Below are 14,828 nucleotides of genomic sequence, written 5' to 3'. Positions count from 1 at the left end.
GAGACAGTGATCGCATCTCGGTCTTGTTCACTATCACCCACACCCCTCCTATACATACTCACCATCGCTTTGTATCTTAATGTTCTCGAGCCTCTTCTCGTCAGTTTTTCTTTTATTCCCCTGCGTCTCTGGTGTCTGATCTTTCCGATCCGAACTCGGTACCACTCAGCACTTCAGCGCCGGCCGATCTGACGGCTCAGAACTTTACTCCGGTTAATAGTGGACTTTCAGCAAAGGAGCTCTGTGGGGAGCTTCAGCAATCTGATACGGAGTGGTTATGTGCAGGAGGGTTCGCCACTGAGACGCAAATCTGGTATGTCGTTACCGAGGACGGCAAGTCGGTGATGTGCCAGATAATACATTCTGCTGTCGGGTATGTGCTCTGTGCCGGTCATATCTATACCAGCCTGACAATTTCGAACAGGCTCTGGTATCCTCAAATCCAGTTTACATTCAAAATCTACGACTCAAAGACTGGGGAGCAGTTCTGGAAGTCGGTCAATGCCACCAACTTTGTCACACCTCCTCCTGGATTGGACAAGCGGTCAAGCAAGGCAGATCAGTTTAGCGTCACCTATAAATCTCATCCCGACAACCCAGACTTTCCCGAGTCTTACACCTTTAACGCCAACCTGGGTCAGGATATGCAGATTTCAATGGAACTCAAGCGGTATGGCACCGCCCCGGGTTTCAAAGTCGGCAAAGGCCCCAAAGGTGGTTACTCGTATTTTGGTCCTGATCTTGAGAAGCCAGACGGTTATGTCATTCACCGCTTCTGGCCCCGAATGCTCGCCGAAGGTCACTATGTCCAAAACGGTCAAGCTCATATGTTCAAGGGCGGTTCCATGTTCGTTCATGCTATCCAGGGCATGCGACCTAACCTCGTAGCCTCTTCGTGGAATTTCGGACATTTCCAAAGTTCGATCGCAGATGGCGTATCTGCTATCCAAATGGAATTCAAGACGACAAGTCAATATGGGAAACGCGGAGCTGGTTCCGGGGGCGTCTCAGTGAACGTTGGTTCAATCGTCGTGGATAACAAACTTGTTGCTGTCACTGCACAAACTGTTTGGCCGGACGAGAATTCTGATGAATCAGTGGTAAAGTCTAAGGCGACGCATTTGAGGCCTGAAGTGGATCCCGACACGGGATACAAGAAGCCTGAAGAAATTTCATACGAGTGGAAGGGCCCATCGTTAGTTCCTGGTGCTCCTGGAGACATCACTGCGCATCAAGTCGTTAGCGTGGGTAGTGTGGCGAATCCGCAGGGTTTGATAGAGAAGGTTGATGTGCTTGCCGAAATTCCATATGTAGTGAAGATGGCAGTGAATTACGTGGCTGGGACCAAGCCCTTCATATATCAGGTTGATTTCGTTTCTCTCTTCATTTTGGACAGTGCTGACAGGCGCGCAGTGGTTCAACCCGGCGGTTCTCGAAATCAAAGGCCCGGAGGAGGTTTCAGCTGGGCTGTCCAAGGGCAAAAAGGTGGAGGGATGGTTGTACAACGAGGCGACGTTTATATCTGTGTAGAGATCTACTGTATTTGTAGTCGAGTCATTGCCTTTGATGTTATTCCCACGTGGATTCTTAATATGTTTGTGTATAACAGTCTTCTCGCTTCCTCAGCCATGTACAATGCCCCGGCCGGTCCTCAAGCCCATCCTCCCCAGCATTTTTCTGGCACAACGCTCGCTACGTCCTAAGCTTCCACTGTCTCGTAGTCTTTTCTTCACCCTCGCGGTCCACAAGCCAAGAACAACGACCCCCCACTCCCTACCAGCCACGTACGCACATTTTCACTCGACGCAGCGCATTCAAAGCCCGGCGCCATTGATCCCTATCTTTGCTGTCATTCTGAAGGCAAGCACTAGCCTCAATTTTCTCTTCAGATATTAACCACATCCTTTCAGACAGCTGGGGCACTAGAGTTGGCTCGGACCGCCGTCCGCATTGTACTCAGCTTTGTCCCTTGCATAGTGTTTAAGAATCGATGGTCCCATAAGATCGTCCTTGGCGGAAAGTCCCGCCATGGCCAACCACTGTCGGCTGAGGCTCGGGAACGTGTTCTCAAAAGTATAAGACAGAGAGGGACATTCCTCAGGATCATTCTCCTCGTGCCTTTCGCTCTCTTTTGGGGGACGATCATTGCTAGTCTGGAGCGGACACCATTGACCGGAAGGTCAGTTCATCTTCCCCAACAATTCGATTTCGTTGATATACATCTCATTCATTCTAGATGGCGGATGATCATCCTTTCGCCAGAAGAAGAGAATGAAATTGCTGCGCAACTCGCCGGGCCTGGTTGGTATCGTGCTGTTGGAGCTATTTTGGCGGACGAAGGCGTCACGTCGTATGTCCCACCTTCAGATTGGCGCTATATTTGGGTCAGCCAGACGCTCCGCAAGTTGGAAAATACAGTCCCTGTCTTAGCATCCGAAGCGGTGCATGTTCCCGATTGGTTCGAGGACAATGCTGATAGGGATGGGAAACCTATGCCTCCACCTGCCGAATTCCCTCTACTACCCAGATCACGAGCGGCAGAGTATCTCAAGACATGGTGCGAGGAGATAACTGAGCAAAAGTCTGTTCCTCCTGTTCCTCATTCTATACCTGGACCTCCATATTCGCTTGTCGTGGTGGAGAATCCCGACGTCAAGAATGCTTTCTCTTACGGGTTCGGAGGTGATGGTGGAGGCGGAGTCGTTGTGTATTCGGGATTTCTAGATGACATCTTGAAAAAATACCCTCAGCAAACACAAACACCAACCCAACCAACCTCTTGGTGGTCGCGTCTCGTAGGCGGTCTCTTCTCATCAAATCATACACCTCCCCATCCGACGCCGACGCCCGAACAAACTACCGAACTTGCCGTACTCCTTGCCCATGAACTCTCACATCTTATTCTTGCTCACCATCTTGAAACCTATTCCTCTGGTACCGTCATCGTCCCAGGAATACTATCTATTCTTTCAGACATTGTGCGAGTAGCAGTGTTTCCTCTCACTATGTTATTGGGACCATTTGTCAATGATGCTGTTGCGCAAATAGGGAAAGTGGGTTCTGGGGAGTTGAGTAAGATGGGGGAATACTGTATGAGTATGAAACAGGAAGTTGAAGCAGACGTAGTCTCGGCCAGGTATGTCGTCTGTCCTCTATATGTTCGTAAAGTTATTGATGGTTGTATGAGTAGACTTTTGGCCTACGCTGGCTTTGATGCTAGGGAAGCAATCAATTTTTGGGAAAGTCTTAAGGGGGAGCCAAATTGTTCGGGTTTACGCAAAGGAAAGTCTGATGATCCACTATACAAATTTGCTACCCTTGCACATAGCATCACTGGAGAGACACATCCTGAGATTGAGGTGCGCATTGATAACCTGAAGAAGGAGCTACGGAGATGGGAGGAAGCGAAACTTGTGGCGAGGACAAACCTTCTAACGTTACCAGAGACGAAGTCTCCTTCAAATGGAAAATAACCCGGAGAAACATACTTAGGCAACGCCATTGCGTTGCCAGTGATTAGCCATGCTATTTGTTAGAGAACACTCTGGAACACTGGTGTCCCAGAAAATATGGGTAGGATTTTTTAATTTATACAATATCTTGTTTGTTGCTATGTAATACCATCATGTTTTTTTCCACCGCTGTTAGATATATGTGCAATCGCCAACCGAACAGTAGGGTAATCGTCCAATCAAAAGCTCGGGTTCGAAGTTATGCTGCGGACATTTGAGAATACACGCTACGTTAACTCCATGTAGAGAGAGGTGGAGACGTTGGGCGCACGAAAAGTGGGACGTGAATTGATATCGTTTCCAAGTTCACAGACATGTTGAAAGCCAATCATGGAGGGAACATATATAAAGGCACAAATCCCTCAGCGGATGTCGTGAGGGAAAGGAGGTTAAATGAAGGTCAGAACTCCACTTGATAATCCTGGACGTTTGAAATTTGGGTGACTTCCCGCCAGGAATTTAGGGACCCTACATAGATATTTTGAAAATTCATATGTATCTAGGAAAATCTCGAAGGATTATGTTGATCATGACTCCTTCCCGTGGCCTTTTCTGCAGAACGTTAAGCCGTTGGACGTAATTGTCCACGTCATAATCCCAGCGAACAGCCACAATCAAAGGCATCAGTACAGAGATTGAACAGCAATTGCCACCACAGGCGTTATTTGTTGCGAAGTAGAGGACTCAGATATAGCTGGGCATCATCTCGGCCCATCAAGTGGTCAACTTGACGGTCACCCATGCTCGAAACGACGACGGGCAAGCCGAGCAAGGAGCTGGCAAGCGGTACGACACAATCTGTTCAAAACAACTCAAAAGGTGAAATCATATTGGACGACTGTCCGTAGGATTTGGAATTCCAGATTCTTCCAGATTTCGTTCTAAACTCTATATGTTTGAAACTCCGCTGGTCATTCCAGATCTTTTCTCATCCGTAGACCATTCGTCTCCAGACTTCCAGATATCTTACTGCTAAAAATAAAATGAAGATGACGGAGAGCATTACCACACTGTCTTTCAAGTTACAACTCATATGAGGGAACCCAGTTCAATAAGGAGGTAAAGAATGAGCCATTTCACTCGTGATAAATTCGTAACCTCATCGTTGCACCTCTAAATATTCAAAGGTGCAAACCAGCACTTACAATTATCTACCAAACTGTATATGATGAACTCATGATGAGCACTCCGAGATTCCAATCGAGATTAAATCTCGCACATGACTGACTTTACGGTAGAAAGTGATGTAAAATGAGGTAAAATGCAGTCTGTAACAAGTCTGGAAGAGCGAAAAAATCTGGAGAGGGGGGGGGGGGGGGGGGTTACAAATTTTAGTCTGGAACGACTCTGGAACGACATCATTTCAAGATCAGCTGATGGGTTGTCCCGATTTAGCGGGCGGCATCAACGGCACACAGCCACATTTCCTTTTTAAAAAATCTGGAATCTGGAAAGTAGGAAAAAAAGTCTGCGGATGTTCACCCATTGATCCGTCATCTTAAAAAAGAGAAGGAGGCATCTGTGAAGGGGTCCTCTGCCTTCCTAGACGGATGAATCTAGGACCCCCTCCTCCCAGCGCATCTCGGCAATATCCTTTTGGAGACAATTTAGGGTCCCAAGCTAAACTGACCCCAGACGTCTGCGGGAAGTCATCCATTGCTTAAAATATCAATCGGCGCTGAAATTCCAATAATAATATCCCCATAAATACTTTTGACACATTATGGAAACGAGAGCGAGACTGAGGTTGGACTGAGGGGACAATTGAATATTTTGATGAGAAACGTTGTGTCTTGTATCAACGTTCATCACTCCCTTCATCATGCTCCTCGGGATGAAACTCTCAGTCTGCTCACGTAGTACCGTACCACCTTTGAGGCCGTAACGACCGTACTTATTGGTGGTTCGTTCAACGTTGCCATCGACGGAAGTCGGCCTACCAACCAAAACTACACTCTAGGAGACCTGGATATGCTGCCCGAAGAAGTGTGACAAACATGATCTTCTGAGCTTCCGATTTACGCACGGTGTTCATCTTCAGCTTGCTCAACCGAGTCCCGATGCGCGCGAATAGTCGCCCACTCACGGTGACTCACCTGCCCCCTGCTTATAAAACAAGCATCTCCCAAATCACGAATTCTCACATACACACCACCTATCATGTAAGCAAGGCAAGAACTTTGGCGTATCCCCAGGTGCTTCCGGTGTTGTGCGCCATGGCTGCGGGAGGCGCCTGAGTTCATGCCTGTAGTCGAAACTGACACAGAAGCTACCTTTGAAATCGGCGAGAAGACGTTCAAGAAACGTCTCGTTCTGGTCTCCCTTCTAGGTACCTACGCGTGTCATGGCAAACTCAGCACAGTCTTTGACGCTCCTACTCGATTTATGGCAGCAATGCCTTTCTCCTATGTTTTAATCCCACCACTCGTCCAACGCGGGTTGGTCTCGCGCGGTTGCATCACGCCAGCTCCATGATTCTCTGTGTGGACGCGATCGTTGAAAGTGCAATGAAAATGGGTTCCACGAGCACTGTTTGGAGAGTTGTCGGAAAAAATAACGCCTCAGGTAGGTGCTTGTAGGTGCTCATATTCAACAACCGATTGGGAAAAGTGCCGAACGTCAATTTCTGGGCGAATCAGGGTCAATGCCTTTCCTGACAAGTTGATGCATTCTATAAAATCTGTTTGGATCAGGATTTCTCCATACAGCACATGAGTTGCAAATGCTCAAATTTTGGACCGTATCTAGGGCTTGTTGGAAATTTATATTCTTGACACACAGTCGGTAGGCGGGAGTTCCAGATTTTTTGGACCTGTTGCTTCATTCTGATCAATGATTTCAGGATTTTTGGACCTGCTTGCATGTGTGAAAAGAACCCTCGTTTCATCCGTTACCATGCACCAGTCTTGAATGCAAACGAACCGACCGAGAATCCACAAGTAGCCTTTGTGCTCATCTTTTGCCTGATGCCCCAATCACGTCTGAACAACGAGAGTACATTCTAAAAACGAATTCAAGTAAACAAGCGACGACGACGTAGGGTTGGAAGCCAGTAACTGTGTATGTCCTAAACATCTTGGTCTATCAGCCTTAACGGACATTCTAGCTCATGTGGTATCGATATGACGGTCAATCAGTACCAATGTCTGGACCCGACATGGAACTGGACCATCTCCCTACCTCCCAGCTGCTGTCCAAGTATCTACTTCCCATCGCCTCCTAATTACTTCCCTTCAGTAATATAAGTAGGTTCGGAATTTTTAGAACACGTGAACGTCGGCGTTTTCTCGGTGTCAGCCATTTGCTCCATTAATTTTTCCGGAGAATCCAAGTCACCTACTGCAGAACTTGCTGCCTTATTCATTTACCCCACATTTCCTCAGATTCTGCTGAATCCTCTGCGGTTCTTTCACGTGCGGGAAAATGAGAGGTGACAGGCAAGGGCGGAGGGTGCTTTTAGGGCAAACAAGTCAATCGGATGATTTGAAAACGCCACAGATGGAATCTTTGGTTACGCCGTGGACCTCTTTTAAGGTATTTGATGCCCAGACTTCGGAATCTCTAATTCAGGTGATCCTGTCCGTGCTTCCTCTTGGGGGATGTATGTGTAAACGCCGGAGCACCATTCGCCTACATATAATTGGCGGCAGCCTTATGGTTCAAAGTAGTTTTTCCCCTCCCCTGCATCAGTTCCCCGCTCGGGCATAAATCCCCTGCCGACAACTTTTCGGCTCAGATTTGACTTCCCTCTTCAACGAGCTTCCGCAAGGTTGCTGGGCTCCTTACTTCGTCGTCGCCGGACAGGTTGGCTCAAACCGCCACAGTTGGGATTAGATTATGGCGCCCGGAACAGTGCCAGAATGGACAATCATTGATTTCATTCACCGTGGTCCTTGGTGGACAAATCGAGGTGGGTCGTGACGGAAGAACTGTTGCGTTCAAAATCGAAGATATGATGATCCAGGGATCCTGATACTCAATATCATGCTTGTGCTTCCACTGTTGACCTCAGTGACTAATGGACTCGACTCGTCGTTAGTAAACGGTATGACCTATTCGGGAAGCGAACGCAGGATGCAGGTTTATGATATGTTCAGGTCTACAAATTCTGCCGGGATGGCAAGATTATTTCGGACACCCGGAGGGTCGAGACCTAGGTATGAGACGTTCATGGATTCATTCCTGATATATTGAAATCTAATTTCACAGGCCTCATTGGTTTTGCTCAGAATTTGGGCGGTATTTTGGTTGGTGTAACGAGCATTTGCAGCATCCAACATAATCAAATAATATCGTCATGTAGGGCCTTCCATTCACTCCATTTATTTCCGACCACTTTGGAAGAAGAGCAACTTTATTTGTGGGTTCAATTATAATGCTTGCTGGCGTCGGTGTACAAGCAGCGTCAAATTCCGTTGCCATGTTTATCGCCGCGCGTGCCACCGGTACGGAGCCTGTTCGTTATTTCTTATGCCGCGCTGATATACATGTACGTAGTCGGAGTTGGCCTGATTATGTGCACGAATGCGGCACCATTACTCTTGGTTGAGCTGTCCTACCCTACGCAACGGGGAAAGCTTAGCTCGATATATAACTCCAGCTGGTACATTGGCAGCATCATATCTGCTTGGGTAAGTTGGATTAAAACATGAACAAGGTGCGAAAAATATGAAAACAATTACCCTAGGTATGCTTTGGTGCATATATGGGCGCTCGCGATAGTGTGTGGTCATGGCGAGCACCAAGTCTGGTTCAAGGTTTCGTGCCTTTGCTTCAGGTAGCTCTCGTCTGGTTCATCCCCGAAAGTCCACGATTTCTCGTGTCTAAAGGACTGGTAAATCTACTTGCAGCGGAGTAGAACTGTTGCCAATATCTGATAACGTATCTAGGAAGGACAAGCATCCACTATCCTAGCCAAATACCATGCAAATGGCGACGACGCTCGAGATCCCCTCGTTGTTTTTGAGATTGCTCAGATTCGGCACGCACTTCGAATGGAAGAGGAAATCAACAAGAACACTTCCTATCTGTCTCTATTCGCAACACCTGGCAATAGGAAACGAATGCGGATTATCATTGCGATTGCTATGTTTTCACAATGGAGGTCAGCATTCTGTCATTGATTTATTTCATCTGCACCGATTAATCATGCAATGATCTGTAGCGGAAACGGATTAGTCTCATACTATATCAACCTCGTCCTTGACGGTGTTGGTGTAACACGGACGGAAACGAAGGCAGCGATCAACGGTGGTCTTCAGGTTCTTTCTTGTATATTCAGCTATTGTAGTTCATTGCTAAGTCAAGTTTAGATTTTCAATTTCTGCATCGCCGCATCAGCTGCTATGTTGATCGATTGGGTTGGTCGGCGCTCACTTTTCATCGTCTCTAATGCTGGCATGCTTATCAGTACGTGTCGACCAACGAAGTGATGCTATCAATTTCGCCAACCCTGCCGTTCTAGCATTCTCAGCATGGACAGTATCTTCCGCTCTTTACAATACAATGGGCAACGCTGCGGCCGCGCGGGGTGAGTTTTATATCTCTTCGGATTACCAGATGCCCTTTCATTAACGCTTCATGCGAAGCTACCATTCCACTCATTTTCCTTTACTATTTTTTCTACGATATCGCATATACCCCTATGCTCGTTGCATATACTCTCGAAATTCTGCCTTACAAAGTTCGCGCCAGAGGTTTTGCTCTGATGGTAAGCTTTAACTTGTCAGCGATGAATTACATGCTTCACGTCCCATGTAGAATCTCGTCGTTATGCTCACGTCCACATTTAATCAATTCATCAACCCCTGGGCCCTTGAGGCTATAGGCTGGTGGTATTATATCGTCTATTGCGGATGGCTTATCGTTGAATTGGTCTTTGTTGTGTGGTTCGTTGTTGAAACCAAAGGTATGTTTTTTTGACGCACTCATCACCTCGTGGGTGCCCACCTACAACGTGTATCGTAGGACGGACGTTGGAAGAGACTGCAGCAATATTTGATGATGAATACCAGCAACACGATCTCAGAGTTATGGGAGGCGAAGCAGCGACCATGTCCATGAGTCGGGGTGTTATCGGGGTGAACGAAACAGACGAACACTCAGGGCACTCTGAGGATAGGCTGGATAGTCCGGCAAGAAAAGAGTATCCTCAATACTATGAACTACAAAGCCGTCAGCGTCGATTCTCTGACGACGGAGATTCAGCAGTGATAAAATCTTTCTACTGATGTACGTTTTATGCACAGTCCTTCGCTATTTCTGCTGTATTATTTATCATTCAAACCTTCGTGTAATTACAGTTGTATTTCTAGGAAATTGGTATAAGATGCAACGTGTTTTGGTGCTAATCGCAGGCCAAAGTCTCGTGGCCGCATCCGAACTATGCCTGCCCCTGGTTAAGCTGTCTTCAAAACGCTTGAACCCAAACCTGAACACAATTAGCAAAACAAGTAAAAGTCCCCCAGCCATCGCCATCTATTTCGACTTCTCCATGTTGCGTCATAAAGCTTCGATAGATAGCTCCGGCTTTTTCCTAATAAGGTAACTTGTTACACACACTACATCCTGAAGGCAGAGAATTGATACTCACTTTTCCGACGTTCATGCGAAGATTATGAACGGAAGCATCAAGGCTGAATAACAGAGTTAAAGGAAGTTACCGACACTGAGCCTTTCAGGCGCTTACTCTTCTTCTTTGTTACTGACAACCACCGCGCAACCCGCGTGCCGACCATCGCCTTTGCGGACAAATCCGATACAATTCTTTTCATGGAAATAATCTTGCAGAGGGCCGTAAGCGAATTTCTGCCTAGCATTGATCAAGAGGGTGAGGTCTCTGGCGACACTCTCGTTGTAGCATTCTTTGTTGGGATAAAGGTCACCGTAAAAGACGCAGCTAAGGCCCGACTTGAGTTGATAAGAGCGTTTTAGAGGAGTCAAAAAGCACTTACGGGTGACCGACACCTCGGAGTAATATCAACGCATAGGCTTGAATTTTGAAAGCCGGCTCCACCTAATCGATATGTAATGGGTACAGGGTTTTAAAAAGTTCAACGAGCGTGAGGCTTACCCAACTTTCGAGGCTCTGTCCCTCAACCTTGGAACATGATATCACTCTCAAAAAGCGAATCAAAAGGATCAATGGACATACATACCGTACTGAGTAGCCGTCAGAATCCAAAATCTCAATCGCGAAAAGTGTCAAGCGCTCACTCGTGGTTATCAACGAATGTTACAGCGTCTCGAGGTTTACGCTGACAAAGAGAACCGTCGAAGATTTTACGAAGATCGTACCGACTGCGTTGTTGGCTAGCCTGACATAGATTCATGTGCAATGGAACATCGAAGAAGGCTACCTGGAATGTAGTGGAAATCAATTAGAATGAGTATTCAAGGATTGTTAATTATCAACCAACCTCCCCTTGTAGCATTCGAACATATGGTAACAATTTTCGGACGCTGTGAGTGTATGAGTGTCTTGGTGTACTCCACCCCTGCGGGGATTGACTTACTCTCCCGACCAATATTCGGCTGCAAATGAATCAGCTTTAATGTGAAAAAGAAGAGGCAGGTCGCACCAACTGAGAAAAGCCTTTCCCGACGAGACCTCTCCCGAACTGATCGAATCTAAGAAAACAGGTAAGAAAGGTAATCACAAATGGTAGTATTTTCTTACGAAGTTAACAAGAAATTTGCGGTCGATGTGTTTTATGGCATCGAGTCGAAAGCCAGATGCACCTGTAGTCTGAATATAGCTGTGTCAATTATGCCATAGGAGGCAAGTGATATAACTGACTTCAAGAATCCAAGTGCCCCACTTCAAGAAATCCTCTCTGACATCCGGATGGCGATGATCGATCTGGCGAAAGTCGTTAGCAGGTGATTCTTACGAACAGCATGGTATTAAAGACACGAACGTCATTTCCCATAAGAAAATCATAATTTCCGAGCTCATTATCCACGTTGCGGGACCAGCCTTTATGTCCAGGCCCAACAAGTCGGTAAATGTTGTTTGATTTCGACTTGTGGTCATAGTCCACTCCTGTACAAAAATTACGACACCAAAGCGGACACAGATGGATGAACAAACCTGTAAAGTGAGCTTGATTCCATCTGAAGCTGCTATACTTTTCAGAATTAACGTCATTTTGCGAGTCCAGGGTGCTTAAATAAATATAATCTCACCTTTCCGTTCCTTCCGGGGAAATTAAAGACGGTCCAACTCTGAAGAAGGTTATTAAATTATGTTCGCAGACAAAAATGAAGACAAACCTCTATTTGTTGCCTCTTGCCTACGTCTTTGAGGCGGTTTTGTGGATGTGAGGGGATAGCCTGGGCCTGCTCCGTTGTGTCTCCGCCATGTTTATGCTGACAATAATTAGTATCAAACAAAATTCCGGAGCAGTATAACTCACGTTCAAGACTGCATCAATTAAAATATCGAGTCCACACTGCTTGGCAGTTTCGCAGGCTCGGATGAGCTCCTCCTTGGACCCCCATCGCGTTGCCACGCCACCTTTTTGGTTAAATTCACCGAGATCCCACTGGCGGGACATAATGCATCGTCGTAATTACTTCTTGAGATTCCAGAAATTTCCTTACCAGGTCATAGGCGTCATATCCCCGTCCCGCTTGTCGTCCCTGTTAATTCGAAGTGAGAAAGCTGGGCCTGGCAATATGCGGTGTACGACAAATAAGGGCGAAAACCGACCAGCCCGGATCGATAGTAACGCTCTATATTTCTGGCATTTTTTAACTGACGTTTTCAGCGGCTTTATTCATCGGCGGAAGCCAAGCCTGGGTAAACCCTAGCTCGACGAGACGAGGCACTTCATTTTCAAGATGTTTCCACCAGGAAGTATCTTCTTTCAGCGCGTCCCAAGTGAAGAACTGAATCTATTCCAGAAGATTTAGAAATTCATGAAAGCCGGAAAAGGGTAACGCAACCGAACCATTAAGGGATTATTTGCGTTGTCATTGGGGCCGAGTCTCATGCGCTCCAGTGCAGGAGGTGTTTGTGGTCGTAATTTGAGCCAAGTTAGCCAGTCCTTCATGAGAGAAGCCATCATGTAGAGTTTAGACTATGTCGTAACGCGCAGTTCACGATTCTGAATTTTCAATTTGCACCCTCGGTGTTAATGGAAGCGCGGGAAGACATCACGGAATATGCCGCTGCTTGTATGTGGCCCGAAAAAAATTGACACGCGTTTCTTAACTTCGTCCATCCTTGCATATCTGACATCGTACTCGCGTCTTGCTGGCGATTGGTGAAGGATACATGCACTTGTATTAGGATGGGCAAGACTAATAAGCCTCTTTAATCGCTCCGATCACAAACACCCTACGTTGAAAGGAGTTTCATGATGATGGCAATACTATTTAAACTATATCATAGTTGATACTTACTTATCAATGACTATGTGGAGAGAAGCATATGTACGCAACACCATGTCAACGAATTATAAACTTTTGATACCGACAATTGTTCTATTAAAGTACGCTAGGTGACTCGTGTCAAAGGTGTAGATACGTTCACCTCAGTCATCTGATCGTGTCCAGGTTGAATTATCAGTTGTACATCTAGTCGGAGACTATTGTTGAAGTCATTCGTTGAACAAATTGAGTGTATCTGTGAACGAATCACGCTTTGAGAAAATTCAGATAATTCACAAGTCTCTTAATGTCCAGGTGTCAGATCAATTTATAGCATTCTCTGTCGAATCGACATGAGGCCAGAATTTCCCTTCCGACGGCCAGGGAATCGTAGAGCAACCAATGCCCTTATGAGTCCTGGCTTGTCAAAATACCAATCTTCCGAAACGAGTCGTCTCGATTGCATAAGCAGATCTAATTATGACGTCTGCTCTGTCGCCTCGCTGCACGCCTCTCAACTGATCACCACCATGACCTCCCTCGTCATCGATAGCTACATTAAACTTCCACAGGCCGTCGTAGACGTTCTTGATGAAGGCCAACCCATCTTTCATCGCGTCATAATTGAGCCTACGACGAAAGACTCTCAACCTACCACATCGCCGGTGGCACCAGCTACCAACTCAGCGTTTATCATAACCAACGTTGACAAGATCCATTCAAGCGATCATATCTCAATTTACACGGCAAAGCTTGACATGCCGGATAAAGTTGAACTTGTTGATGTTGTGCTCAAGATCTCTAAAGCTGGTGGTCCTCGTAATGATGCCATATGGCGTGAATATCAGACATATGAAGAGCTTGCACAATTTCAGGGTTCGGTAATTCCCCGGTGTTATGGGTTGTTCCAGGCGGTTCTTGCTGAAGATATTGATGAAGAGCCTGATGTCGTGTCTTGTCTTGTTTTGGCTTTCGGTGGCGAGGCAACTGCTGCTGAGTTGAACAAGAACACGAGAGATTTTAAGTGAGTATTTCTTTATATTATTTCCCTATTCGTATTTTTGACGATGGTGCCTTGGTAGTTTGTCTGTCATGAAAGCTTTGGAGGCCCTGCATGATGCAGGTTACACCCATGGTAGTCTCCAACCCAGTAACATTCTTAACAAGAATGGCGCCGCTGTTCTCATTGATCTCGAGTTTGTCAAGGGAGATCACAAGTGCGGTCGTAAAGCCTCTGTCAAGGAGAATGGGCTAGAGAACAATTCTGATGACTTTGGATGCTCCGAGATCTATAATGTGGCTCGCAAGATGGATCTTTGGAAGAAATCAGGTTTGTGTTCGATTTCATTTATTATTGACTCTCGACTCACTCTTTGTATTCTTAGCATAATGAACTCGGACCCTTTGGGTCTTCCTTTCTCTTTAATTTTTCGATCGTCAAACTAGTCGTATGCATTCTTACATTTGAATTTAGGGAACCTGTGCTTTGTAGTGTCGCATGTAGAAAACCACATATACCATTGCATCCATTGATTGTATTACTATACTTGTGTGTAGCCAAAAAAAAAAAATCTGTTTTCTTTCTTATTTTGGCCGCGAGGGTCTGGGTAGGAGTAGCATGGTTTCATTTTCGAGTTTTGGGAAGCAAGTATGAGCAATGTCCCAAGATGTAACACGACTTTTACGCGTGTCAAAGTGATTGGCTTTAAAATCAGAGGTAGAAAAGTCTAGACTGTACGGATGCTTAGCTTGTGTACCATTGTCACTTTGCAATGTTGACCGTTTTATTTTGATTTCTGTTTCGGAATAAAAATATCATTATTTGAATAGATATGTTGGTCAACGCTTGGTCAACGCGCTTGCTGGTGTGACAGCATAAATGACAAGTTGAGGAGTCCGAGGACTCGGATCATGCCCACTGAGATGAGATGGGGCTAAGGG

The 14,828-nt window shown here is 46.2% G+C and overlaps 5 protein-coding genes across 5 annotated transcripts; 4 read left to right on the top strand and 1 right to left on the bottom strand.

The window, feature by feature from the left end:
* The first annotated feature begins 11 nt into the window (after window positions 1–11).
* AGABI2DRAFT_191479 (hypothetical protein) lies at window positions 12–1,608 on the top strand. The gene is made up of 4 exons (XM_006459464.1): window positions 12–99; window positions 170–373; window positions 425–1,364; window positions 1,414–1,608. Exons 1-4 carry the CDS (start codon window positions 80–82, stop codon window positions 1,528–1,530), a joined length of 1,281 nt encoding a protein of 426 aa, XP_006459527.1. The 5' UTR covers window positions 12–79; the 3' UTR covers window positions 1,531–1,608.
* Window positions 1,609–1,632: 24 nt separating this feature from the next.
* On the top strand, window positions 1,633–3,473 carry AGABI2DRAFT_201869 (hypothetical protein; the record flags this gene model as incomplete). Its single annotated transcript, XM_006459463.1, has 4 exons — window positions 1,633–1,860; window positions 1,911–2,179; window positions 2,237–3,136; window positions 3,188–3,473. The coding sequence occupies exons 1-4, from the start codon at window positions 1,636–1,638 to the stop codon at window positions 3,471–3,473; spliced, it is 1,680 nt and encodes a 559-aa protein (XP_006459526.1). The 5' UTR covers window positions 1,633–1,635.
* A 3,876-nt stretch (window positions 3,474–7,349) lies between these two features.
* AGABI2DRAFT_201865 (hypothetical protein) lies at window positions 7,350–9,742 on the top strand (the record flags this gene model as incomplete). The annotated part of the gene is made up of 14 exons (XM_006459462.1): window positions 7,350–7,422; window positions 7,477–7,557; window positions 7,610–7,669; window positions 7,722–7,759; window positions 7,816–7,957; window positions 8,010–8,143; window positions 8,200–8,346; window positions 8,402–8,616; window positions 8,677–8,773; window positions 8,825–8,921; window positions 8,977–9,042; window positions 9,101–9,222; window positions 9,273–9,420; window positions 9,480–9,742. The coding sequence occupies 14 exons, from the start codon at window positions 7,350–7,352 to the stop codon at window positions 9,740–9,742; spliced, it is 1,683 nt and encodes a 560-aa protein (XP_006459525.1).
* A 179-nt stretch (window positions 9,743–9,921) lies between these two features.
* AGABI2DRAFT_184188 (hypothetical protein) lies at window positions 9,922–12,580 on the bottom strand (the record flags this gene model as incomplete). The annotated part of the gene is made up of 20 exons (XM_006459461.1): window positions 9,922–10,047; window positions 10,105–10,147; window positions 10,201–10,410; window positions 10,466–10,527; window positions 10,585–10,611; window positions 10,670–10,673; window positions 10,728–10,870; window positions 10,931–10,973; window positions 11,027–11,045; window positions 11,093–11,141; window positions 11,191–11,259; window positions 11,311–11,373; window positions 11,432–11,556; window positions 11,605–11,641; window positions 11,700–11,738; window positions 11,787–11,882; window positions 11,930–12,058; window positions 12,117–12,145; window positions 12,272–12,410; window positions 12,467–12,580. The coding sequence occupies 20 exons, from the start codon at window positions 12,578–12,580 to the stop codon at window positions 9,922–9,924; spliced, it is 1,566 nt and encodes a 521-aa protein (XP_006459524.1).
* A 651-nt stretch (window positions 12,581–13,231) lies between these two features.
* On the top strand, window positions 13,232–14,446 carry AGABI2DRAFT_191477 (hypothetical protein). The gene is made up of 3 exons (XM_006459460.1): window positions 13,232–13,911; window positions 13,970–14,217; window positions 14,273–14,446. The coding sequence occupies exons 1-3, from the start codon at window positions 13,241–13,243 to the stop codon at window positions 14,275–14,277; spliced, it is 924 nt and encodes a 307-aa protein (XP_006459523.1). The 5' UTR covers window positions 13,232–13,240; the 3' UTR covers window positions 14,278–14,446.
* The last annotated feature ends 382 nt before the right edge of the window (window positions 14,447–14,828 follow it).

The sequence above is a fragment of the Agaricus bisporus genome, assembly GCF_000300575.1.
Source record: "Agaricus bisporus var. bisporus H97 unplaced genomic scaffold AGABI2scaffold_3, whole genome shotgun sequence".
In the NCBI taxonomy this organism is placed as follows: domain Eukaryota; kingdom Fungi; phylum Basidiomycota; class Agaricomycetes; order Agaricales; family Agaricaceae; genus Agaricus; species Agaricus bisporus.
Note: the sequence above shows the minus strand (reverse complement) of the source record. Positions and strands in the feature narration are given on the sequence as shown.

What these genes read in the sequence shown, in the direction of transcription:
- AGABI2DRAFT_191479 (XM_006459464.1), top strand. Translation starts at nt 80, where the DNA reads ATGTTCTCGAGCCTCTTCTC. An exon ending in ATGTTCTCGAGCCTCTTCTC is followed by an intron (nt 100 to 169) that starts GTCAGTTTTTCT and finishes GGTACCACTCAG; the next exon opens with CACTTCAGCGCCGGCCGATC. An exon ending in ATAATACATTCTGCTGTCGG is followed by an intron (nt 374 to 424) that starts GTATGTGCTCTG and finishes AATTTCGAACAG; the next exon opens with GCTCTGGTATCCTCAAATCC.
- AGABI2DRAFT_191477 (XM_006459460.1), top strand. Translation starts at nt 13,241, where the DNA reads ATGAGGCCAGAATTTCCCTTCCGACGGCCAGGGAATCGTAGAGCAACC. An exon ending in AAGAACACGAGAGATTTTAA is followed by an intron (nt 13,912 to 13,969) that starts GTGAGTATTTCT and finishes GTGCCTTGGTAG; the next exon opens with TTTGTCTGTCATGAAAGCTT.